The 27,406-nt window shown below is 44.1% G+C and overlaps 1 protein-coding gene across 7 annotated transcripts in view; it reads right to left on the bottom strand.

The window, feature by feature from the left end:
* Nucleotides 1-27,384, bottom strand: part of LOC143297290 (integrin alpha-8-like) — a 222,186-nt gene extending 194,802 nt beyond the window's left edge. For 3 of the 7 annotated variants that reach the window (XM_076609596.1, XM_076609563.1, XM_076609601.1), the window contains exons 1-3: nt 27,307-27,383; nt 26,676-27,170; nt 1,476-1,597 (exon numbers count right to left, since the gene is read on the bottom strand). In XM_076609596.1, coding sequence (XP_076465711.1) covers nt 1,476-1,597; nt 26,676-27,061 — 508 coding nt within the window. In that variant the 5' untranslated portion in view covers nt 27,062-27,170; nt 27,307-27,383. Of the gene's footprint in view, nt 1-1,475; nt 1,598-26,675; nt 27,171-27,306 lie in introns of all 7 variants that reach the window. The other 4 variants (XM_076609611.1, XM_076609571.1, XM_076609588.1 and 1 more) reach the window with 4 other exon arrangements.
* Between the last annotated feature and the right edge of the window lie 22 nt (nt 27,385-27,406).

Genomic DNA, 27,406 nt, shown 5'->3' with positions numbered 1-27,406 from the left:
GATGATGGCAAAGCAAGGGCTATCGCAAGTCTGGCGACACGTTTCAGTAATCAACCAAACATGTTACTGTGTGACTGCACTTCGAAGGGCCAATTGCTCGAAGTGCACATCACTGTCTGACTGGTGAAGTTTTGCTTCCTCATCTTCATATATATATATGGTTGTTATTCTTATTGTTTTCCGTAAATCAGGTTTTTCACAGTAGAACGCGATAATTCAGTTTTCACAGAATGAAGTTTCTTGGGAAAGTTTTCAGGGAGGATGCCACTGATCAAATATATATATATATATGTGTGTGTGTGTGTGTGTGTGTGTGTGTGTGTGTTGATTAGTCACGGATCCTTTTGTCCCGCTTAAATTAAGTGGACATCTCCCTCATATATATTATGTGTGTGTGTGTGTGTGTGTGTAAAGAAATTATTATTAACAATTTTTTTTTTTTTACATACCTACATATATATATCTATATGTCTTGCTGAATAGTGGTAATTTGTGCATTACTGGTAATGCGCAACACTTTTTGCCCATTATTGTTAATGACCAAAGTGGCTTGGGCATCACCAGTAATGGGCAAAGTGGCTTGCACATTACCAGTAATGGGTAAAATTTTATGCATTATTGATAATGGGCAATAGTTCAACATTCCACATTACCTGTAGTATGCACATTGTGCATAAAAGTTAGCATTGTCAGCTGACTGACTTAATGTATCATGGTTCTTTCTGCTTAGTGTGCTCGGATCAACAAGATACCTTAGTTCTACATTTGGCAAATATGACCCTTCATAAAAAAAAAAAATTAAAAGAAGCAACTGGTTAAATAAGTAATTAAAATGTAAAGGACTGAGACTTCCCATTCATATTTTTTGGGCACTCTAAATACTTTTTTAATTCATTATCTTGTAAACAAAAATTGCTAAATTTTCTACACTACTGGAAAAAACATAAACAAGATTAATTCCCAGTCCCAACTGCATTACTTAACACACACACATACACACACACACACACACACACACACACATTAGGGCACATGAATGTGAGAATGTAAGAGAGAGAAAGACATAGAGAGAGGAAATGAGAGATCGCCCAGTATAGATCAGCGTTGCCAACATGACTTTGAAGATGCCAAAGTGCAACATTTAAATAATTATTATGACCTTTAATAATAAATTGTTGATTAACAAAATGAAATAAGTGAAATTTTTAAAGGGGAAGACCAGAAAGCCACCAGGGGGTTACAAAGTTTTTAAACAATTTGATGTTGTTAATTTTGGAACTGTCGAAAAGCTTGTACATTCTGGCTCCAATATATATTCCAGTCCCATCTCCCTGCACCTCCATTCTCTTTTCTTTCTGTGTGTGTGTGTGTGTGTGTGTGTGTGTGTGTGTGGTTGTGTGTGTGCATGCATGCTTTTAGTGACTGTTGCACAGACAAACACACAAGTAAGACAATCACCACCTCACAGGACTAACCGGTCTGGTCAAAAGGAATCTCCTGGCACGAGTTCACACGGTCCGTACGGCACCGGAAGACGGCCCCTCCCTTCTCCACCCCTGGCTGTGAGGTCTGTGCCTTTGGTGCTCCTACCAGCAACCTGTCCACAACAGATGTTAATCCATTGAACTCATAAAGGATAATCCGCATCACTTTTTAATTGTATGCACTCTCTGTCAGTAACTGACAAATATCAGACTTTCATGTTGCCTGGCAAGTGCTGAACAGTTCTCATGTACTGAATATATGTGCAAAGCACGTTTTTTCGTGCTTCATGATATTTTTTCTTTTTCTCTTTTTTTCATAGTTTTCTTTATTCTTGTACTCCCATTACAATTGTGTGTGTGTGTAGGCGGGACTCAAGATGTTACATCTCATGCCATGAAATTTACAACTCTCATGTTTGGATGTATTGGTGTTCTGTGGTGCAAAAGGATTATGTGAAAAAATCATCTGACACTCTGAACTTCGTTATTTAACAATGGTGTTGTCTTTGATTAGTTAGATAAAATGATTCATATCTCGATTGCCTCCCTGGATTGTCAGGGCCTGAGAAATGCACAAAAGAGGCATGATGTTTTTCAGTATTCGAAACAAAAATCTTTTTCTACATACTGTTTACAAGATACCCATTTTGATAACAAAATAGAACATTTACTGATTTATAACTCTTCTACAAATCGGAGGTCAAATTCCTTGGTGTTTATTTTACTCCAAAGCTAAATTGGAAGAAACATCTAGAAAACATGAGATCAAAAGCAATGAAAAGCTTAACCGTCAGTAAACAGCCTTGGGGTCAAGATTCAAAAACATTTTTTCATCTCGCTACTGCACTGGTAAGATCTAGATTGACGTATGGACAGGAGGTATTTATCTCTGCTCCGAATGCTTTCCTTAAAAAAATGCAAAGCCTAGATAGCAAAGCCATAAAGTTGGCCCTAGGTGTTCCGTTTCATACGAACACATTACAGTCGTATAGAGCTGCAGGTATACTACCTCTTAATGAATTAAGAAAACTAGCATCGGCAAAATATGTAATTAGAGCAAATGCTACAGAAAATTCTGTCAAAACTGAGATTAATATATGGTCTGACAAACTTTTTCGAAACAAGCGAAACAGAACAGAAATCTAGAAACTATTTCTACATACGTGTCAGATACTATTAATTAATCAAATGTTGATCCACAAAATGTTGCTCTGATTATGAGCACTTCACCAGTTCCATTATGGGAATTAACGGGAGCAGTTTTTGACATTCAATATTGTGACATTAAGAAAGATGAAAATCCCAATATACTAGCTTCTCAAGTCAAATCACACTTGTCTGAAACATACCCCCACCACTTAAAAATATATAGATGGTTCTGTTCTAGAAAATCAGTTTCCTGGTTCTGGATATGCAATTCCTGCTTTGAAAATTGAAAAGTCATATCATATTGGAAAGGGCTTCTCAATTTTTACAGCTGAATTAATTGCCATCCTTATGGCATTAACATATCTAATTGATCTGCCCCTAAACTTGATTACTGTTTTATTTTGTGTCGATTCAAAATCTGTTCTGCAGTCTATCAAATCAGGTTGTACGAACATTAATTATAACATCATTTTTGAAGTAAGATTTTTGATTCACTGTATTCAAATGAGAGGAACTAATATTGAAATGTGCTGGATTCCCTCACACTGTGGACTTTTCTCTAATGAACGTGCAGATCATCTTGCAAAGCTTGGAGCTAAAAACTCTTTAAATGCAATTGAACTTCCTCATCGTTTATCATCATCTGAAATGTGTAATATTGCTGAAAGAAATATATGCAAAATTCCTTTCTGTCTTTAGAAGTTAACACTTCTGCCTTATTAAATGCTAAAAGAACTGGCAGTGCTGTTAAGAGCATGGCATTTACGTTATTACTAAATGCCCCATACACAAAATATTGTGAAAATATTGAATGCATTTGCAAGGAGCATTTAATGGTAAAGCACATTTTAACCCGCTGCTTAGTAATGAAACCTTTTTTGCCTCCAGAAATTACGGAACACATGTTACATTTTTTGGAAAAAGTTATATATTTCAAACTATTCTTTATTAAAGTTAGCTAATTATGTGTTAAATAGTCCAGTTGGTTATTTATTGTAGGTCCCCACATGAACTTCTTTTCAAATAATAATCTACAGAAATAGTGCATACAATATTTGATTATTGATAATTTTTTTTGCCCTCATCCTGCTTCCCCCGTCCCACCTCTAACACACACCCCTCTAATATTATGTTTTTTTTCTTTCTCCAATCACTGACACTCACCCTCTCCATTTTAGAATTTGTACTTATCTTTTCCACATTCTGTTCTCTCTCTCTCTCTAACTTTCTTAGTTCCCCCCCCCCTCCTCCCCAATCCCCTCCACCTAAACTGCCCCCCTTTTCATTCCAATATACAGAAATGTTTATTTCTAATTAATAATAACAATCATCATTATGATAGAAATGATAATAATCCAAATAATAATAATAATATCATTTATTTTCAGTCTAATACCATCATCTTAGATGAACAGACTATAAATAAATAAACGAAAGGACTGATTTAGTTTCATCTGAGATGGGCTTCAAATGTTATTTTGCATCTTATATCTCTTTTTTTTCTCTTCTTTTATTTCTTTTTCTTTTTCAAATGCCAGAGGGGTATTCTTTTCAATAACAATTTTGAGTTTAGAAAGAAAGTTCATAAGGACGAGGACAGTAATTCTCTCTTATTATTTTCAGCTAAGGAACAGGATATATATACTACTGGCTAACGTATATGGTCCAAATAGAGACTCCCCAGCATTTTATGAACGTTTAGATAGTGAGATTTAAAAAATTCAAAACAATGATATAATAATAGTGGGCGACTGGAATTCAGTTTTGATCCTGCTAAGGATTATGATAATTACAAACAACATTAACACACAAATGATGGATGTACTAGGATTATGAGATACATAAATGGAGAGATTATAACCCGGAAGGCAGAAGAATCACTTGGTGAAAAGCAAATCCATTGAAACAAAGCACACTAATTTTTTTCCTTCTTTCAGACTATAGTTTACTTTGCTGTAGAAGACCCTGCAATTCAATATGGCTACCGTTCTGACCATTCCATGGTAACATTGCAGTTAATATTTAGAAAGGAAAGTGCTAACAAAAATTCTGGAAATTCAACAGTTCACTACTTAGGGAAAAGCAGTATTTTAATGAAATCAACATACCTATTGATAATGTTGCTGAAGAATATGCAGCTGCATTGTACGACAGAACAGAACTAAAGACTATTCCGACATCTCAGTTGGAACTAAACGTCCCTCAGCATGTGTTTTTGGACTTCTTACTTATGAAAATAAGATCTAAAACTATCCACTATGCAACTCTGAAGAAGAAAAATGAGGAAGGGGAAGAAAATGAAAGAAAGATAGAAAATGAAATAAACAAAAATGATAGACGAGGAACGGAAACAGAATGTGACATTCAAAACCTAAAACAATTAGGTGAAGAGCTGGCAACTTAATGGGAAAAGAAATGTGTTTTTTGTTTATTTTATTAAGATCAAGGGCTAGATGGGTGGCGGAGGGGGAAAAGATATCAAAGTATTTCTGTAATTCAGAAAAGAGACACTATATAAATAAACACATTTCTCATCTTACCACAAATAATGGAGAACTATTAAGAGAACCAAATGATATAATGTCAAAAGGGAAAATGTTTTACAAAATTTTGTATCAGGAAAGAAAGCTGTTAGACTGTGAAATAAAAGAGTTAGTAAAAGATAATCCAAAGTTAACCAAAGATGAACACAAGTCACTTGAAGGTGAAATTACTCTCAAGGAGGCTGGGATTGCTCTTAAAAATACGACAAACAGAAAAAACCCAGGTATTGATGGTTTTATACAAACTAGGCCTATCGGTTTGCTCTGCTTGGCCAAATTTCGCACGGCTAACAGTGAAAAGACGAGCCGTCTTGCCCGGTCTGCTCCTAGCCAATCAAACGCCTCTAAAAGCTATAAGCGCTGAATCATTCCGTGGCCATCGAAGAAAATGCCCCATGAGAACCACGGCGGAGACGGACGGGCGGGCATTCGAGTTTGACATGGTAAGTATATGTATCACCAAACATGGAGTATAATACAAACTCCTCCTTTTGGTGTCATATACTGTACCATGTCAAACTGATGCAGAATTTAAAGCAAATGGAGGAGGGCAACGCCTACTGGTTCGTATGGGGAGCCCTTGTAACCGAGATGGCAGTGTTAGCCGCAACAAAGGAAATCCCCTTGGAACCGTCAGCCCTGGTTATACGGAAATCCCTGAGGTAGAAGTTGATGAAGGGATTCTCAGACTGCCAGAAGGCTGCCTCCAAGACATGCTGCAGTGGCACTGAGTGCTGGAAAGCAACCGAAGTAGCTATGGCCCGCACTTCGTGTGCTCTGGGATTAAGATAGCTGATATCCCTGTGTGCATGAGAGTAGGCTCTATGAATGACTTGGGAAACCCAGCGGGAAATGGTGCCTGCAGCGATGTCTTTCTTGTAATTCTCATTGAGGGAGAACAGAAGACGCCTCTGAGAAGAACACCTATGGCGAGACCTATCCCAATAGTATTTAAGACACCGAACAGGGCAGAGATGCCTATCCTCATCATCTTGGGCAAGAATATCAGACAAAGGTCTGACCCTCAGAGAGGGGGAAGGGACTTCGGGGTCTTGGTTCTTAGCCAGAAACTCTGGAAGGAAACGAAGAGTGATGGAACCATCTCTGTGGAAGGCCAGATCTTGTGGCATTCCACTAAGACCATGAATCTTGCTTCTACGATGGCCTGTGGCCAGCAACAGGAGGAAAGTGGTCTTGAGGGTGAGCAAGTCGAAAGGAATAGTCCTCAATGGCTCGAAGGGATGTTTTCGAATGAAATCCAGCACCAGGAACAAGTCCCAGAGGGGCACTCTTCTGGGGTTTCTAGCTTCCTTCAGAGAGGCGCCCCTAGCCACCTCTCTGAGCAGGAAATCCACTTCAAAGGCGGCACCACCTAGCTGTTTGATTGTGGTACAGATGGCAGACCTGTACCCTCGCACAGAACTAGCAGACAGGTTGAGAACCGAGGAGCAGTGAACCAGAAAGTTGGCCAGCTGCATGCTCGTAGGGTTAGTAGGGGGAATGTCCTGAGCTGGACACCACCGCAACCATTTCTTCCAACGAAAGTCATACAAAGTCTCCATTCCCTCCCTCCTTGCTTTGGTGACTATGGAGAGGAGGTCAGAGGAGGCACCCCCCTGGGTCAGCGCAGCTGACACAGAGGCCAACCGAGGGGTCGAAGACTTCAATGGTGATGCTGACAGTTCCGACCGCACAGCAGCCACGCATGCAGGTGGAGCAGTTGAGGATTGGAATGAGGAATGCCCGAACGAGGCTGCCTCAGCAGATGAAATTTGGTTTCGAGTTCCAGGGGTGGAACATGTGTCAGGGACTGAAGGTCCGGAAACCAGGGCTGGGCTGGCCATTTCGGCGCAATGAGGATCAGCTGCGGGCATTCCAATCTGGCTTTCCTTATCACCTTGGACAGAATTGGAAAGGGAGGAAACACGTAGGCAGTCAGACTGCTCCAGTCTAGAGAGAGAGCATCCACTGCCCGCGCCTCTGGGTCGGCGACCGGAGAGACATAAGCGGGAAGTCTCTTGTTGAACTCTGTGGCAAAAAGGTCCACCACTGGCCAAAACCACCGTTCCCACACCCCCTGAAGGGTGTCCTTGTCCAGGGTCCACTCTGTGTGGATGACACTCTTGGACCTGCTGAGAGCATCTGCCAAGATGTTGGCTTTTCCTGCTATGTGTCTCGCTGAAAGTGCAATGCCCTTGCTGTGGCACCAACGGAGGAGAGCCTCGGTCCGCAGGGAGAGGTCTGCCGAGTGCATTCCCCCCCCCTTTGTACACGTAATATGCGACCATCGTATTGTCCGTGAAAAAGCGGATGGTGTTGCCAGTGGCCTCCCCCATGAAGTGCAGGAGAGCCCTGCGAACTGCCTCCAGTTCCAGAACATTGATGTGGCATAGGCGCTCCTCCGGGGACCAAGTCCCTGCTGCATGGAGTGAGTCCATGTGGGCTCCCCAGCCCAGGGAGGAGGCGTCTGTGAAGAGTGCCACCTGAAGAGTAGGTGGGGCTATGGGCAACCCCTGTGTCCGAAGAGGGGTGATTAACCACTCTGATGTCACCTCGAGGAACCACTCGCCCAGACATATCTGGGTATCCCATGGCTGAGTGCTCTGGGACCACCGTAACCTCAGTGCCCTCTGAAGAGGGCGCTTGAGAACCCTGCCCAGGGGAATGAGAGGTGCCATGGACTCCATCATGCCCAGGAGGGAAGAAAGTGTCCGCGCTGTTGCTTGGGAGGAACGGCGCAAGTGGCTGAGGAGGCCTGCCAGACGGTCCCAGCGATATGGCATCGGAGAGACTATCATGGACCGCGTGTCGAATCTCATCCCTAAGAAGTCGAAGGACTGACTTGGGGACAGATCGCATTTCTCCTGGTTCGTGAGGAAGCCCAGTTGGGAGCAAAGGCCTAGAAGTCTAGCAGTATGACTCTGGCACAGGGCCTACAACTGGGCCAGGATAAGCCAGTCATCCAGGTACACACGGAGACGAATGGATTCCGAGCGGACGATGGACACCAATTCCCGCACCACCTTGGTAAACAGGAAAGGGGCAAGGGACAGACCAAATGGGAGGGCCGAGAACTGGAACACCTTGTCCCTCCACACGAACCTCAGGTACCGACAGGATGCCGGATGGATGAGGATATGAAAATAAGCATCTTTCAGATTGATAGAGGTAGCCCAATCGCCCTGTTGAATGGTCTCCCGAATCTGTACCTGTGTGTCCATCTTGAATTTGATTTTGGGGAGGAATTTGTTGAGGGGGGACAAGTCCAAAACTGGTCTCCACCCTCCCGAGACCTTTGGAATCATGAACAACCGGCCGTAAAAACCGGGGCCCGGGTCCGAGAGTTGAGATATCGCCCCTATGAGCTGGGCACATAAGGAGGAGGAGTGGATCTTAGAGGGGGGCGGTCCTCCACCCAAAGCAGCATGTACCCCAACTCTAGCACTGATACAATCCAGTCATTGAGTCCCAGAGCACGCCACTGATGTGCATGCCGGGACAAGTTTCATACTTGGAGGGGCTGAACGACTGGTGGTGCTGAATCGGGGCCCAGTCATTGGGGGTGCTGCCTTCTGGCCTTGGGCATGGCCGGTCGGCTTGGACGGACATGAGGTGGTTTATTCCTCTGCCGCTGATTCAGCGCACGCCGCTTTGACTTAGGTGGCGTGGTATATGGAGGGGCCCTTGTGGCCGGTCTCTTCAATGGCATAGAACCCTGGCGCCCCTGGGAGGTGTGGGCTAAATATGAGGCCACCTCCCTGTTTGTCTCTGCCCTGTGGCTGACAAAATGGGGCGCATACTGGCTGAAGAGGGAGTGCTGCTGTTCTGGGATGGACCACAGGGCAGCCCTCTCCTCTACAGGAATGTTAGAAAGGCGGAGAACGGCATCACGCCGCGCTAGCACAGTACTGAAGTGAAGGCTGGTAGCTGTGTCTGCAGCTGCCGTGAGACCAGATGCTACCCTATTGCCAAAAGTGTTTAACCTCTGGTCGGTGAAGAGGCCAGGCGGGACAGAGGAAGGAGACCCCGTGTCCTGATTAACCGGATGCTGTTCCCACAGCTCACTGGCCCTGTGGAGGAACGCGTCGAAGAAGGTATAAGCCGTGGAAACCTCAAGGAGGCAGCGGCGGGCCAATTTGTCCCACTCTGCTAATGTTTTAAAGGATAGAGTAGCTGAAGTGGGGAAGGTGGTGTGCTGTGAGACCAACATCCTGTCCTGCGCGGAGGGCTCTGCTTCCCTGTAGCAGGGTGGTCCTGTGTGTACCAGGATCACACCCCTCCCTTGGAGGAATCTTTAAGGAACTTGCCCAGGGAAAAAGCACCCGGGGCAGAGAGGGACTCCTTGCCTGGAGGAGGGATGGAAGCAGCACCCCTGACAGTGCGGGCTGGCTTATCAAGCCATTCCTGCGGCATTTCTGGCACTCTGAGTCGCCTTGTGGTTCTGGATTTAGAGTCACATGGCCTAAGGAGGGTCAAGGGTAACAAAGTAGGAACCAGCCGCCGTGGCGGTGGTCAGCGTTGCGGACTGACAGCTGGAAGGACACGGGTTCTAATCCCAGTGGAGGTGGGTTTTTCGGCCCGTGGCCGGCTCCTACCCAGAGTTGAGTGTGCTGTGGGCTTAAATGGGGAGACTGGGACCACACAGTCGAGTGTCATCCACTTCAAGGATGCGTCTTTGGGTGTGTTGCTCAAATTACCTGACCAACACTGCAAGTGTCTGTATCTCTCGGGCCTGGTTAACGCCAGGATATCATTATGACAGGAAGCGTAGAGTACAGCCTTGTCACACAGTCCCAAACCAAAATGGACCTCCATAGCAACATCGTCATCATCATCGTCATCCTCCTCCTCCTTCATTGTCATCAATAGAAACAAAATAGTCTCAAAGTCTGTGGCCTTTCATGCCCTGCTCTCATGGTGACCTCAGTTTCGATACCCCTCCACTTCCGTGCTTGGGGTGAGTCCTGTCAATTTCGTCAGTGTCAGCAGATTCATGGAGGGCTGTTGGGTGAGGGACGTGGTGGCGGTCTCCACTCCGGGAGGGACGCTCACTCAGTCTGGCTCTGCGACTAAGCCATTATTGTCGTTAGTAGGGGGCTTAGTAGGTGGTGTCCTAAGTACGTTTTAAAATAATAAACACAGAACAAGCACCACTGAACACCACCGAAGTGACTCAGTAGCAGTGCAGGGTCTCCTCTGGTGTGTGGCCTCTTCGTGGCCTCTTGGCGACCTAACATCGATGGTTCCCTGTGGACTGCCGACACTGGAACTACGACGGACAAACCCGGGTGTGGCCGTGTATGGGGGAATCTAAATGAGTGGCGTGGGAGTAATGCCACTGAAACGGTGCAGTAACGGGTCAGCAAAAAAAAAAAAAAAAAAAAAAAAGTAGCCTGAGGGACTGATTCGGCATATGTGGGGAGGGTCAGTTCGAGCTCGGCAAAGTCCGAGTCTGGTTCAGGCTGGTCCCCAGGGAGGCGCGGGCTCAATCTGTCCCCCTGGGATGGGGGTGAAGAGTGCTCATCCCCTTGTTCGTCCTCATCCGAAGACAGGGGCTCCCACTCTTGTTCGCAGTCCATCCCCTGCTGGGTGCCATTCCAAGTGAATGTACCCGCTGGGGCGTCCTGTGAGCTGTGGTCGACCCAGCGGGATGAGCTGGGACGATCCCGAGCCGGGACCATGGCCGCAGCTGTTATGTCCTTGACGCCTGAAGCAGGTGGGGAGCATGTGGACCGTAGGTCCAACCATGCTTGGGATGGTGGGTGCCACACCTTCTCAGAGAGGGCGTCCCTGGATGCAAGAGGGACCCACGAGTGCTGTGAGGGGACAAACACCCACTCATCTCCCTGTAGGACCGAGGGCTGGGTAATTGGGAACTGCAGGCTCCCCCGGGCCGAGCGGGGCCTCTCGGCAGCCGTCGGTTCTGACAAGAAGGCCATTGTGACCATGGAGTTAACAGGATCAGTTTGACATGGTACAGTATATGACACCAAACTGTGGGTTGACAGAGGACCGATTTGTGGACTAAGTGGCAATATTGGTCGAGGAGCTCGACCTGACCGACAAGAAGTCGATCCCACTTGTCGGGGCTGTGTGTGTCACCCTGTGAGATGTGCTGGGTTGGGTCCGGTGGGGAGTGGACAAGGGGTTGGCCCCTGGTCCTCTCGGCAACCCAGCATGCACCATAGGCGCACCCCAGTACGGGTAGAATGGGGGTAACCACCCGTGGGCACCAGCCATCCTGTGACCCCAACCCCAAGGGTCACTGGCGCCTTGACCTCCATGAAGGGAAAAACCTGGCCAAGTTGAGGGAGGTCAGGTCCGACTTGGGTGTCAGTCCTGCCCGAAGACGAGCGGGCTGACTGCCCAGAACCGCCTGACACACGCGGGCCTCCCCCAGCAGGGAAGACCGGCTGGCTAGCAGAGCAGGTTGCCACGCGCCCCGAATCCCCTCCCGTGGGGAGACTGGGGTGGCTTGGCCCGGGGTGGGCAAAGTAGAGGTCCCCCCCCGGAACCAAATTTTTCTCCCCCCCCAGAAGGAGGTGGGGGAGGGGGGTCGACAGAGAAGGGAGGAGGGGGAACAGCAATGGGGCCCCTGAGGGCCATCTCCGAGTGGGGACCCGGGTAACGGCCGGGCGCGGCGTCCCCTTGGGAGTTCGCGACTAGCTGCGAGTCCCCACCGCCAAGAGAGGACTTGTCACTCCCCCCTCTCCCTGCCTCGCGCTGGGACACCTCAGGAGGCAACGCTCATACCCCTTTCCCCCTGGTCCCCTTCATGACCGTTTTACTGGTACGAGAGTCGCCTCCGCAATCAGCGTCTAAAGACACATCGCCGCGGCCCGTATCAGGAGGAATCATGAGCTCCGGGCCTGGGAGAGTCTCTTGCCGAGTCTCAATCCCAGCCTCATGATCCCTGCCTTCATGGGATGGCATACGACGCATGGTACCCACGCTAAAAATCCGACCCCCAACAGAGAAAGGAAAGGCAGGATCGACTTAGAGGTAGAGAAAAACGAACGAAACGAGGGGGCCGAGTCAAATCGAGTACACAGAATGTAAGAATACAATACAGACAAGCCGCATGCAGCAAAGTAAGGCCAAATGAATACGCTTAATGGCCAAAAAAAGCGCAAGACGAGACAGAGCGTAAACCTGACAAGATCGCGTGGAGAGCCTAGGCCAAAGGAATGATTCAGCGCTTATAGCTTTTAGAGGCGTTTGATTGGCTAAGAGCGGACCAGGCAAGACGGCTCGTCTTTTCACTGTTAGCCGCGTGAAATTTGGCCAAGCAGAGCAAACCGATAGGCCTCGTTTGCATCAGTTTGACATGGTACAGTATATTACACCAAAACAATGTTTTAAATTCATATGGTGTAACAAACAGGATTGGACTGCAAGAAAGATGGCAATCAAACATTAGAGAAATGGTGGTTTAGGAGTCCTTTCTATCAGACATTTTGTTCAGTCATTGAAAATTTCATGAATAAGAAAATTGTTGGTGGGAGGACACAAATGGACAGATCTACAATAACGAAATATGTCCAATTACTAAAGATATAGAGAAATATGGTTCAAGCCTTCCAAATAACAAACTCAGATTAAATAATTTCTGGAAAGATACATTCGAAGCATATAAAGAATACAGTAGGAAAGTCAGCTTAAAGGAGTCTGCTGATGTAATGGCTGAAAAAATTTTCTATAATGATAAATTTAGAATCTGCTGATGTAATGGCTGAAAACATTTTCTATAATGATAAATCTAGAATTGATAAGACAATAATAATCAAACAATGGATGGAAAAGAGTGTTTTTCGTGTTGCAGACATAGTGTGTCCAGATGGAAAATTAATGACATATCATCAGTTTCGATTTAAATATGAAATTCAGACACACTTCTTAGAGTTCTCAGGATGCGTGCATGCAATAAAAGAGTACTGTCTAAAAGGAGGCTTTGATTTACAAGGAACTAAAATATGAAATATGCCAAGATCAATTAATATCATCCATGATACCAAAAGAGAGACACAGGTTTTCTACAACACTTTAATAACATATAAACACCAACCAAACTGCTGTGATAAATAGAATAGAGAACTGTTTAATCATATTAACTGGAATTCTACTTTCAATAAAATACAGAAAATAAAGGAAATTAAACTTAAGTGGTTTCAAGGTAGACTTGTTCATAGAACTATTTATTGCAACAAATATCACATTGCAGAAGATGCCTATAGTTAACAATGACAAATGCACATTCTGCAAAACTATCAGGGAAAGAACTGAACATCTTTGCAGTATATAGAATTTCAGTACAAGTGGAGTTTCTATAAATCATTGATCGATGTACAAAATAGTAAGTTGAGAACATAGATGTGCACTCTTGGTCAGCTTACAAATGTTTTCAGTCGTAGCCAGTTTTAATGCCATTTTTTTTCGGCATATTTGTTTATTTTGTTTTTATGTGTGAATGTGTGTGTGATTTGTTGTTTTTGTTGCTGTTGTTTTTCTTTCTTTTTCTATTGTCCATACAATCTAATACAGAATTATAAATTTGGGAAGTGTGTGAAGATGGTGGGACTGAATTAACTTCCCTGATTAACTGAAAGCACCCATGAACGGCAGAGGGGGAGTGGGGTGGGGGGGCTGTGTTTTTCTTGGGGTGGGGGGCGCGGGGGGGAAGGGGGTGGAACATGATCAGTGATGGATTGTCACATATGTTGGCACATATATATGTATTTGAAGAAAGAAGGGAATAACATAAAAAGACTAGTATGTCCATTCAAAATGTGAACATAACACTCATTGAATGTTTGTTTTATGTGGTATGTTAATACACTTATGTAAACAGCATTACTACCCACATTTACACAAATACACTTGGACAATTAAAAACACTGACATATCATCACAAACGCTGAAGACTAAGTACGGCAAGAAAATGTCCATTCAATAGACGTCAGACAAATCTATACGAGGCCTGCGTCAATGTAATGGAGTATATGTTTCCTGAATGAAAAAAAAGGGGAGAAAAAAAAGAAGGTTATGATTAACAGTCATAACACTTGCAGTAATGTAAGTGAGTGACTAGTTTTGTCCAAGCAACAACATAAGTGGGTTTGGTCAAGATAAAAAGTCAACAATTAATGTTCACTGAGAGTGAGCCGTGAGTTTTTCTTACACCTAAGAGCGACCTCCTTTAGGGGAGAGCTAGAGTGCCCTGATGGTGTTCCATCCCCACAGTGACAAAAAGCATCGAAAGAACCCCCCCCCCCCACCCCCCCCCCCTTTCCCCCCAAAAAAATAAACAACAACAAAATGTGATTTCCCTTGTATCGTCTGTCAACCCTGTGATTCAAGACCGTCGTGGAGTACTGGCTGTTGCCTTTCCCATTAGTCGATTGCTGTGAAATGACAGCTGGGTGACAAGCTCAGCTCAACTGGTAATGAGAACGTTTCCCTAGATATTTTTCTCAAAATTTATTAAGGATTGGTTAGATCACATGTGGAATATGTTAATATTGTGTGGCACCCATACCTCAAGATGGGCAAATCTATAGCCACAGAAAGGGAGCAAAGAAGAACCACTAAATCATTAAAATAATACAAATCTATGAGCTACCAACAAAAACTTGCATACCTAGATCTGCATTCACTAAGTAAAAGTGGTGACTTTATTTAAACCTACAAAACATTAAATTACGTTAATGTAAATAATATTTTAAGAATGTCAGATTATGAGAGTACAAGAAACTCGGTGTTTAAAATTTGTAAGGAGCACTGTAATACCAACCGAAGGAAAAATTTATTAGTTAACAGAACTGAACAAATATGGAATGCACTGTTTCAGTTTGTTTCTCAAGGAGGCGTAACTGCGATCAGACAAATGTATATATGCTACACCACATCTGCTAGGCAGATGCCTGACAGCAGCATAACCCAACGCGCTTGTCAGGCCTTGAGTGCGTCCTTGTATTTGTGTACCTGTCAGAGTATATTTCTTGTACATAATTTTGCCAGAGGACACTTTTGTTGCCATGGTCACCTATCGACTGGATGTCAGATTAGAGTGCCAGCCCTTGTTTCATCTCTCATCCATCCCCGTGGTAATAAGAAACTGATAGATAGATTGGAGTTTAACGACCTACTGGCTCCTACACCCTTTTTTTGGTTTTGGTTGAGGTTGTTCAGTTGTTCTCTGGTGCTGCTTTGCAGCTGTTGAAGGTGTCGACTAGTGCTCGACAGTTGTACTGTTGGTTGAAGTGGGTTGTTTAAATTACGGTCCAAATTTGCTGTTGCTACGTGGCAGATGTTAGAGTTGGTGTCCTCTGTGGTGCCAGTTGTACTTGGTGCTGTTTGACAGCTGTTGAAGTCAGTGACTGTAGCGGTCGCCAGTTGTATACAGTTGGTCCAGTGAGGCTGTAATTGCAGTCCAAATTGTTGATGCTGGCTTGACAGCTGTTGAGTTGGCATCATAAGTGGCGCCAGTTGTACTGTTGGTTGCAGTGTGGTTGTTTTGTCATTGGAGGAAAGGGTTGTAGCGTTGTGAGATCAGCCAGGGTAGGCTACGCCGTCCACCGCCCTCCATCTTCCCTGCGTGTCCTCCCCAAGCTGTCTTTAGGGGTACCGGGTAGGCAGCACCGCTCAGAGGCAGAGCAGAGCCGTCTTCAGGGCTACAGGGCAGCCAGTCTTCGTGCTCTACCGACGACCCACACCCCCCGCCAAGTCAGACTCTCTGTCGGTGCCAAAAGCAGCAGCGACTTCAAACCACTACCACAGCTCCCACAAGGTTGTCTGGCTAAGTTTGCCCCACCCTGAGGCTTGCTTGAGGGAGAAATGGTGGTCGAGCCCATTCACCCTGAGACCGGCTTAAAACCATACACTCGATGAGATGCACAAATTCCCAGCCGGCGAGAAAGGTAGTCAGCACCACCCAGGAGGCAGACCAGAGCCATTTCAGGGCTACCAGGCAGCCAGTCTTCATGCTCTACTGACGACCCACGGCCCCCACCAAGTCAGACTCTCCACCGGCGCCAAAAGCAACAGCGACTTTAAACCACCACCACCGTTCCCACAAGGTTGATTGGCTAAGTTTGCCATCCCCAAGGCTTGCTTGTGGGAGAAATGGTGGCCGAGAGCCTGTTCGCCCTGAGACCGGCTTAAAGCCATACACCCAACGAGATGCGCAAATCACCCACCAGCGAGGAAGGTAGTCAGCACCGTCCAGACCCATCCACCACCAATGCTAGCTCAGCTCTCTCTTCATAAGAAACTGATAGAGTTGAGTTCAACGACCTATCGGCAATAAGCCCTTAAGGTAAAGTTGTTCTGGACAGATGTCCGGCAGTAGTCGTTTGGTGGTTAAAGCTGTTCAATGCTGTGATCCGTTGGGTATCGGAGGTGTAGTCAAAAGGGAATTGTTGGCCCAATGGGTGTCGCCGTTGTTCGATGCTGTAGTCGGCCGGGTATCGTTCTTGGCTGTGGACTGATATTTCCTTGGCAGTAGTTTTAATGCATTGTGAGATGATGTTTTTCTCATCATTGGTCAAATGTTATGTAGTCTCGGCTGTAGTCTTTCTTGTCGCACCTGTTGTTTCGTAGTTCGTGGTGACCAAGGCTGTCTTCAGGACCACCGGGCAGCCAGTCCTCATGCTCCGTCGACGACCCACACGTCCCACGATGGCAGACCACCACCAACAAAGGGAGCGACAAAGCCACAAACCGCCAGCACCCTGCAGCCGTCCTTTTGGCAGTGTTTACGAACCCTGCACAAGACCATGGGGCAATGGCGACTTGGACCTGTCAACACCCAATGCAGTGGCAGCCATACACGAAGTGAGACATGCAGGCCACCGAGGAGGAGGGAAAGTCAGCACTGCCTGAGACCATCAGCACATCCAAGTTTGTAGACAACTGGGGGGGAGGGCGGCTTTGGAAACTTTGGCAGTCCAAATGCCGGCACCCACCAACCAGCTTAAGCAGGAGTCTATGCCGCAGTCTCCTCCACCACCACCCCGCCGTCCAGTCCCTCAGCCGTGCAGAGTGGTCTCTACCATCAACGCGAGCGAGTTTGAAAACATGGGAGAGAGGCATTGGCAACTTTGACCAGTCCCAAACAGCTGCCCGGACTACAGCAAAATAGGGTATGCTCGCCGCAGTCGCCTCTACCTCTCCCCCGCGTCTTGTCACTCAGCCGCACTGAGAGGGTAAAAACTGATAATGTAGGCTCAATATATATATATACAGGGCTGCAAGGGACGCTGGGAGGCTGGACAGCCAGTGCCACAGGCTGAACACTGACCACCGGACCCAAACGGTCCCGTGTGAGCAGCCCTGTTCGCGAGCAGCCCATTGCAAAGTTTTCCCTTGTTATACAAAACTCGGTAGAAGAGAGAGTATTGTAAATACCCATATGTGTAAGGGTACGTTCACGTTAAGTCCAGCTAGTTGCTGACGGCAGCCGGCTGCAGCTGCCAGCAAATGGCTGGAGAGGGAGTGCACATCCTTGTCTACTTTCCCACTATGTAAGCTGGTGACGGGCGTTCACGCTGGCCGATGGTAAGTATAATCTTGTTTCATTGTTTCTCAACTTGTAAAACTAGAGCTTCAAATTAGATCTATGTTAGAAATATCACACTTGTCACCGTACCAGATTGAAAAAAAAAATTAAATCCAACAGACAATGAACCCCCCCCCCCCCCCTCTTTGTGATCAAATAAGTTTCAATGAATGGGGCTTAAACTATTTTTCCAATCTTTCTCAAAATTAGTAAGAATGTTCAGCAGGTGTTGAACAAAATGACATGCCAGTTTCTTTTCTCCACTGTAGCACCACTGAAAACATATACAAGCGTCTACCTTTGTAGGCTACATTCCTGCAAATTTATCATATAGCTGATCGTTTTGTCACTTGTGTGTTTTGTCAATGAATGACAGCGGGGCAGCAGTTTGCTGGACAGCAACTTGCCAGGCCCAACGTAAACACTGGCTGACAGCAACTGGCTGACGGCAACTGGCTGGCATCAACTGGCTGGACTTAACGTGAACGTACACTAAGCCGTTGCACTCTTATGGTGCAGATATTTTAATTTTATGCAGTTGCACTTTAAATTTTTTCAATTCTACCCAATGAGAAGGCGCCACCTCAGATTCATGGTTCGAGTGTGCACACTAGCGCCAGCCTTTGTTTCATCTCTCGTCCATTCCCGTAATAATATGAATTTTACCGAACGAGAAGGTGCCACCTCCGAATCATGGTTTGAGTGTGCGCACCAGCTGAATCGACTCAGCTGGGCATTGGTTGCTAATATGACAGCTCGGTCACTCAGTTGATGTGTTAGTTTTCGCGTAACTGATTTCAGTTTTTACCTATTCATGGGATACCTGGTGTATAATACAGTATAAAGTCTCTTGCAATTCATTATTTCTGAACATGGATGTGTCTGTTACCTGTGTTGGTTCCCAGAGCCAGTTGCATTGCTCAGACGGAAGAGCCTAGTATGGTCGAAACCCGCTCCTGTGTGTAGTATGGAACTGACCAATGGTGTAGTTCGGTCAACATAGGCATTTAGTCACATGTAACTGTCAAAAAGTTAGAACCAAGCAATGCAACTGGCACCTGGATACCAAGGATATATACTTCTGGTTTGCAACGGACATTCCATGATAGCTCTGTCATTACTGGTACCAGATTGGCGCCCTCGCTCCGCGAGGCCGACAACAAGCTTTTGCACATGTCAAGCTCTACTAAGGAGCGTCCTTTCTCCGCGAGCTTTTTCAATATGTTGCCCCCTACCAAGGCAGTTTGTGCTTCACGGATTATAAACACAGATATTCAGTAATAGCTCTGCCATTGCACCATACCAAACTGGCAGAATCTGTGTAGGCTGGGCCCTCCTCTGCGAGGAGGTCTTCACCTACTTTGCACATGTCAACCCCCACCAAGGTGGTTTGTGCATCGTGGATTATTCTAACTTCAGTGGGACACACATCGAACAGGCCATGAAGTAGCCACTGTCCACATATCCCCCGCTCTCTCCTGTCCTCTACAATGTCTACACGAAGGGCCTTGCAGACTAACAACAATGGAATAGCTCAGGTGCTTACTCTTGCGGATGATGGCCTGGTTTTCAAAACTTCGAAAGATGCTCAGGAAAGAACTAAAGCTGTCCAGAAACAACTAAACAATATTGCTCAATGGTGCAAAGACACAGGATCTTCCATCAATCCAGCGAAAGCCCAAACGTTGCTGTGCACCCTCAACAACAGAACCGCGAGCAAATCACCACCTTCTGTGTCATTCGATGGGATTCAGATCGAGAAAACTGAATGCCTACGCTACCTAGGAATACACTTCGACAGGATGCTGACCTTCAGAAAACATACAGAAAATACTGTTCTCAAATGCAAATAGGGCCTTTCAGTCTTAAAAGCAATGGCAACCAAAGGTATTGAACAACGCCACCTCTTCCTGCTATACCAATCACTCGTCCTCAGTGTGATCGACTACGGACTTGGGCTAACAACACCATCTCAAAGCAACCTCCTAAAATTAGAAAGAGTTCAAAATGAAGCTATGAGGCTGATCCTTGGAACAACAAAAGACACGCCCACGGAAACCATGCGATACCTGTTTGACCTTCCTTCAGTGCAGGTTAGAAACAAGTTAGAACAGGTCAAGACCTACTTCAAAGCATTAGAAAACCCTCAAAACCCACTGCATGATGCAGTCAAAGAACCAAAAGGCAGCCGTCTAGGATGAGGAAGATCATGGATCGGGCAAGCAGAAGACACAATCCAGCTAGTATGCTGATTACAAGACCTGAAAGAAACAAAAGAATGGGAGAAAAACCCCGAAAACCTCAACCATCTATTCAACACAGCCATTTCACCCACTCTAGGAAGACATTGTCAGGAATGGCCAGAGGGCAAAACTGATCCGGAAGTGAAGCTACTCATAGAAAAAAACAGTAAAGAAGAGGACATCATCATATACACAGATGGCTCAGTCACCAAAGACCAATCTGGTTGGGGATTCATCACTGTGAAACAAAATGGAAAAACAGTTAGGGAAGAGAATGCTGCCTACAAAGTCACAACCTCCAGCCTAACGATGGAAGCTGAAGCTGTGACACATGCCCTCCAGTGGCTATCGTCCATCCATACGCCCGGAAACCAACATGCCATGATTCTAACCGACTCAATGAACCTCATACAGAAAATTGAAAATGGAATGGGAAGCCCAGAGTGGCATAAGGCAATGCACAACTTTCAGATTAAAAAACTCACATGGTCATACTGCCTGGGACATGCAGGTGTTAAGGGAAATGAGCGAGCTGACAGACTTGTTGGTAACGCAACACCAACGAGCGGCCTATATATAGGAAAATCGGAAATCCTCAGAAAAGTCAAAGAATATCAAAAAGAACAGGTACAAGGCCATCACACCATCGATCGCCTCAAAGAAATAAAAGCAGAGAGAGGGAGCAGCCATAAGTCTAACATGAAAGGTAGAACACGATGCTTTGCAAATCAAACAAATATAGGCATCATTTCCAAACCAACATTGCGCAAATTTCTTCAAAACGGAACAGAGTCTCTGTGGGCTTTTCCAAATATAACAGACTGAGCAATACACTAGACGCCACGTTCTTGGCATCAGAGATCTTTTCCCATCCCTTTTGCAGCCAATCAGTGGCAGCCTCTGTGCGTGTGTGTATGTGTGTGTTTGTGTATGTGTGGATCTGTGTTTTTGAGTGCGTTTGTGCATGCGTGAGAGTGTAAGTGTACACAAGTGTCAGGAGTTCTGTGCACGTGTGTGTGTGTGTGTGTGTGTGTGTGTGAGGGGGAGGTGGGGGTGCGGGGCGGAGGTGGGGTAGAGGATGAGGTATGTGAGTGTATGCATGCCTACACAGTGGGAGCAACAGGATATTGGAACGTATATATATATATATATATATATATATATAGATAGATAGATAGATAGATAGATATAGATATATATAGAGATATATATATCTTTGTATATATGTGTGCGGGGTTGGGAGTGGGAGATATGGGCATTATGTGTGTGTGCTTGTACAAGTAAGTGTTCATCTGTGTGTGTGTGTGTGTGTGTGTGTTCATGTGTGTGTGTGTGTGTGTGTGTGTGTGTGCCGTGGAAGCTGCGATACGTAGACTAGAAATGAGTGTGTGGAGGAGGGGGGTAGAGGAGGTGCAGGGTAATGTGTGTGGTGTGTGTGTTGGAGCTCATGTATGTTTATATGTATTTGACTGTGCTTTCATATCTGTGAAACTGCATGTTTGGTGCATATCTGTTATGCATGTGTGGGTGTATGTGTGAATGTGTGTCTTCATGTTTTACATTTATTTGCTTATTTATCATCATTGTTGTCTTATTTATTTATTTATTTATTGTTATTATTATTTTATTATTATTATTATTACTACTACCTTTTTTTTAATATTATAATTATTATTTATTTATTTATGTAAGCTTATCTATTATTTATTCACCTTTTTTTTTCATTCTTTTTTTTTCTCAAGGCCTGACTAAGCGTGTTGGGTTACGCTGCTGGTCAGGCATCTGCTTGGCAGATGTGGTGTAGCGTATATGGATTTGTCTGAACGCAGTGACGCCTCCTTGAGCTACTGAAACTGAATCTGAAACTCTCATATCAGTGAGTGTGTATCAGTGAGTGTGTGTCAGTGTGTGTGCGCTTAAATATGAGAATGTGGATTAGTGTGTGTGTGTGTGTTTGTTGGCGTGTGTGCATGCATGGCTTGTGTGTGTGTATGTGTGTATCAATGAAAGTGTGTAGTACTAGTAGTATTCGTTGTGTGTGTGTGTGTGGTGTGAACACACAGTAAAGGGGCTGTATGAATAGGAATGTGCCCTCGTGTGTGAGTGACAAATGAAAAGAAGAGAGAGTTTATTGCACCAAGGTACAACGACATAGACACATGCTCTGTATGACTGAAACCATCATCTGCAAGCGGTGGTGGTGTTTGATGCCAGTGGTGGTGTTTGATGCCGCTGTCTTCAAAGACGTGAGAGCTGAAGGCCAGGGACAGGAACCACCTGTTGGACAGCTGGGTGTTATTCTGTTATAAATCAGCATTATTCGCTTGGACTTCGCCTCAAGTCATGCTGTTCACCTTAATTTTCTTTTGATGCCTGTGTTAAGTTAACTGTCCACCTACCACTATGAGTGTCTTCCATGCCACTGAAACAGTGAAAAAAAGATTTTTTGCTTCCCTCAGAAAATAGCATTACTCATATAATTTTCATTATTTCGTTCATTCAGTCATTCAGTCTATCTCTCCTCCACTCCTTTCGATCTCTCTTAATACAATATTCAACAGACCATCTCTCTATGTCTTTTTCTATCTCTCTCTTTTCACATCTGGTCAGGTCAGATAGATATATCTGCTACTGGTAATCTGGATCCCAGTACTACCTGTCACAGGGTCGAACTGCTGGCGGCTAAACCAGCACCCCCACCAGTCCTCTCAGGAGGATGGTGAGGAGGGTGGCTAGAAACCCTGGTCGAATTAAAATGACCCATCAAAGGGCGCCAGCTCTGGAGAGCTACCTGCGGCCACCTAACTAAGATAGTAAACCCTGACAGAAAATCCAGAGTGGGGCCCCTAAGGTGGTTTGATGGCAAACTTTGTCACTTTCCGGCAGCTCCTGCGGCCACACTGGCACCAAAACGTAACAGCCTTGCTGTTCCTTTGGATCTGTCAGCAAGGTGGTGACTGAAGACAACGATGAACAACCTTTCTGTTGCTTCTTCATAAACTGGCTCCTTCAAACAGTTTGTGACACATCTGTGACAGCACCAACTGCCGAGTACTATGACCCTTCAGTTATGTGCGTGCAGTCACAGTGGACTGAATAACCGAGTACTATGACTGACCCTTCAGTTATGTGCGTGCAGTGGAATAACTGTAAATACATTACAATGCTAACATTACAAGGGACAACAAAGTAGTTTATATGAAGGAATGGGCTGATGCAGGGATAACTAACATCTTTCATTTGTTGGATGGAAATGGAAATCTTCTTTCTTTTGATGAGTTTAAACAAAAATATGCTACTGTCACAAGGACAAACTTCTTAACATTTACTTGAATTAATAGAGCAGTCAGAAAATATCAAGAAAAATTTATTTACAGGCAAAATACAGATAATGGGAGTGATCAAGAAAATGTAGCATGGTGTCATATCCGAAAGGGTAACAAGGCAGTAAAGTCCATATTACTTAAATCTGATATTCCCACAGCTGTGAGAAAATGGAATACCCTATACACAGAACTTGAGTGGAAAAACATCTTTCTCCACCCTATCAAAACAACAAGACACAACTGAGATGGTTTCAGTTCAGATTACTTAATCATATTCTACCTACTCAAAAATTCCTTCATGTATAATATATATATATATATATATATATATATATGTGAGCACACCAACTCCCCACTTTGTAATTTCTGCTGTCTAGGATTAGGAATACAAAAAATCCAGCACCTCTTTTGGGACTGTAAGATTGTACAACAGTTTTGGATGGATTTTGTATCCTTGCTGCACAACAGATGTTGCCACTGTGCAAGATTAACATTAGGAGAACAGCTCATTTTGTTTGGTTGTAAAAAAAAATGTAAAGACCGATAAAAGCTTAGACTTCACAATTTTAACTGCAAAATTCTTCATCCATAAGTGTAATGTACAAGGAACAACACCTACACAAGACTATTTTATTAACTATTTGAAAATAAGATTCAGGTTAGAAAAATATTTGTCCTCCACTCTTGGGAAATGTGAACAATTCTGTTTAGCATGGCAGTTAAATGAGTTATATATGCCCTTGATAAAGTTGATTACTTAATTAATCAGTTGATATTTAGTGATTGGGAACAGAATAGTATAATCCATCTCTCTGCAATCCAACATGTAGCATCATATTTGACTTGTATAATGAATATGCCTTTACTTGTAGCTGTAGTACACAGCAAGATTCAGCCAATTAGAAATAAAAACATACACTTTCACTTGTGACTAATTCCACAGGATGCTTAACAAAACATATTAGTAGATGATTATATTAAATGTAAGTTTTGTTTTGTAATTGATTTGATGTTACCCATTTGATCATGGTATCTGTGCACTCTTGATGTTTTGTGTTGCAATGTCTTGTATTCTCAATATTTGTTCATAAAAATAAAAAAATTTTAATAAAAAAAATTTAGTCCGTAATGACAATAGTCTGAAAATCAAACTCAGAATTGGTCTGCAAATCAGACCAAAGTCTGAGAGAGTCAACTGATGAGGTTTTAGACTTGAATGAAAGCACCTATAAAAGTCTCTTTCTAGTATATTACTTATCTCCTTGTATGACAATGAGGCGTTGCTTGCATTCTATCTTTTCTCAGCAGTGTAACTATATATACATGTATATAAATATATGTATAATTTCTGTTCTGATTGTGTGGCTGTTTCCGCCCACTATGTCAGTTATAACAACTCTCGCTTCTTTCTAATCTTTTTTCTCTTCTATATATATATATATGATCTAGATATATGTCTGTCTCTCTGTGTGCAATAAAGCAATTACAATTAATGCATCATATTCTTAATGAATTTGCCCCTTCCTCTCAAATTGCATGATTTCCTTTAAATCAGTCGAGATAATATACAAATAACATTGTTATCAAAAAAACAAAAAATGATTTAAAACTAGTCAGGTGGAACATGCTGGAATTCTTTACCAAAAACATAAAAAATAAAAGCAGCACCAGTTCACTTAATCAACACACAAAATGCTCCTTGTTAAAGAACTTAAAATTACTATGCAGGTGACTCACATATTTGTGACTGTCTCACATATTTGTTTCCAACAGTTAATAACAGTATTTTTTTGTTTTGGTTAAATATGTTAATGGTATTTTTTAGAGGCTAACCATCTTGTAATCATTTGTACTCATCAAATGTGTGTGTGTGTGTCTGTGTATGTGTATGTGTGTGTGCTGCAGCTGAACTTGAAGTTTTTCCAGTGTCCGTGTTTTCTTGGTAACTAATAACTTTTAATATGTTGTTGTTTTCAATGCAACAATGCAATTGTACAATTTTCTCTGGTTTAGTGTTTGTCTTGTTTTTTTGTTTTGGAGGTTGTTTTTTGTTGTTGTTGTTGTTTTTGTTTTTCCTCCAGGTTAATTTTTAATAGTATTATATTATATATATATATATATATATATATATATATATGTGTGTGTGTGTTTGTGTTCAATTTTGATTTTATACAGGTCTACTGGCTGCCATGCATGCACACACACACAAACACACACACATTATTTGTCAAACTGCAGTTTAAGAAGGATATTCTACATATTACCAACAGGAGGAGTTTATATTATACTCCATGTTTGGTGTTAAATATACTTACCATGTCAAACTGATGCACCCACCTGCCTAGCCCTCGGTCCTACAGTGAGATGAGTGGGTGTTTGTCCCCACACAGCACTCGTGGGTCACTCTTGCATCCAGGGACGCCCTCTCTGAAAAGGTGTGTTGACACCTGAAGCGGGTGGGGAGCGTGTGGACCGTAGGTCCAACCATGCTTGGGATGGTGGGTGCCACACCTTTTCAGAGAGGGCGTCCCTGGATGCAAGAGTGACCCACGAGTGCTGTGTGGGGACAAACACCCACTCATCTCACTGTAGGACCGAGGGCTGGGCAGGTGGGTGCATCAGTTTGACATGGTACAGTATATGACACCAACTCTGACATTCACAAATATTTCTGGGCAAAAATAATTCAAAACATTACTAGACTTCAGTCGTTCAGATTTATCAAAGTCACACTGGCCATTGTCTTACAGTTGTTCAGACTTGTCAAAGTCACACTGGCCATTGCATTCCTTGATCAAGTTGCTGCCAATGTTATGTTTAATCAAATTATAAAATAAATCAGTTCCTACCGGATAATGAAAGTATGTGTGTAAGGTACTTTTTTTGCAATGCTTGAATGTTTATCTCCATATTATAATTAGACTGATGGGATATTGAACATATTCCATATAACGTGCCAGAATATGTCATTTTGTGAGACTGGATTTGAACAGATTATTAGTGGGAAAGAGGGAAGGTCTTGTTGATCAAGTGGATTAGTGTTGCTGGAAATCCATTTCTCAAAGAAGAGACACCAGAACTTAATAGGTTAGATATGACTTTTGAGCATGAAACATGCTTTATTAATATTATATTAAAGTTTGAGCTTTAGGGGAAGCATATTTTAACAATCATACTCAGTACCAGTCAATAAGGAAGATCTTTGCTGGATCAGTCTTTCAGCTGTCTGTAGATGCTGACTCGGAAACTGAGAAAATCAGATAGGGTTTTTGTTCCAGATGAATCCCTGACTGTATTTCAACAGAAAATATTGTTTTTTTTACGGGAGAGAGAGAGAGACAGAGACAGAGAGACAGAGAGCGCACTGAACTCACCAATTCGTGGACTGGTCTATGTGCTGAGCTACCGAGAACCCAAACATACTCCCTGGTTCGCCCTGATGCACCACGGCTGTTACTGTATCCACATTGTAAGACTCCCCCACTTCCCCCATCATCATCACCACCAGCACCACCAACACAAAAACCTCCCCAAAACCTCTCCCCCACCTCCTACAGCGCCGACTCTGGCGCTGAAACCCAGCAGCTTTTTTCACATCACTGGTGCCAGAGACAGAATCATCTGCACTTTCGCGTCCAAAAGAGCACCGTGTTTGAATCGTAAACTTCTCTATCTGCGGCGGTTCCCTTTCCATGTCTGGCACGAAGCAGAAACCTTTTTTCGTCTTTCTTTCGTAGACTTCTGAAGGTTTTGTTTTCATCAAAGAAATATATACCAGAGCACAGTACGGTCAAATTCTTCACTGTGAGGAACTTGAAATTTTTTTCCGAAAACGTCCCGTCTGTCGGAGAATGTGAGAATGTGCGGAACTTCAACACGAATGAAGATATACAAATATATATATATATATATATATACACTTATATATATATATATATATAACACCAAAGTTTCTTCCCTTCCCACCGACCACTCTTGAACACACACACACACACACACACACACACGGTCTAACACAATCCGGCAACAGTTGGGCAGAAAATTAACTGAAGATGACTCCACCGAGGATCCAGGGCTGAATGCCCACGTTCCGGGCGATACCACT

The sequence above is a fragment of the Babylonia areolata genome, chromosome 2, assembly GCF_041734735.1.
Source record: "Babylonia areolata isolate BAREFJ2019XMU chromosome 2, ASM4173473v1, whole genome shotgun sequence".
NCBI lineage: Eukaryota > Metazoa > Mollusca > Gastropoda > Neogastropoda > Buccinidae > Babylonia > Babylonia areolata.
Note: the sequence above shows the minus strand (reverse complement) of the source record. Positions and strands in the feature narration are given on the sequence as shown.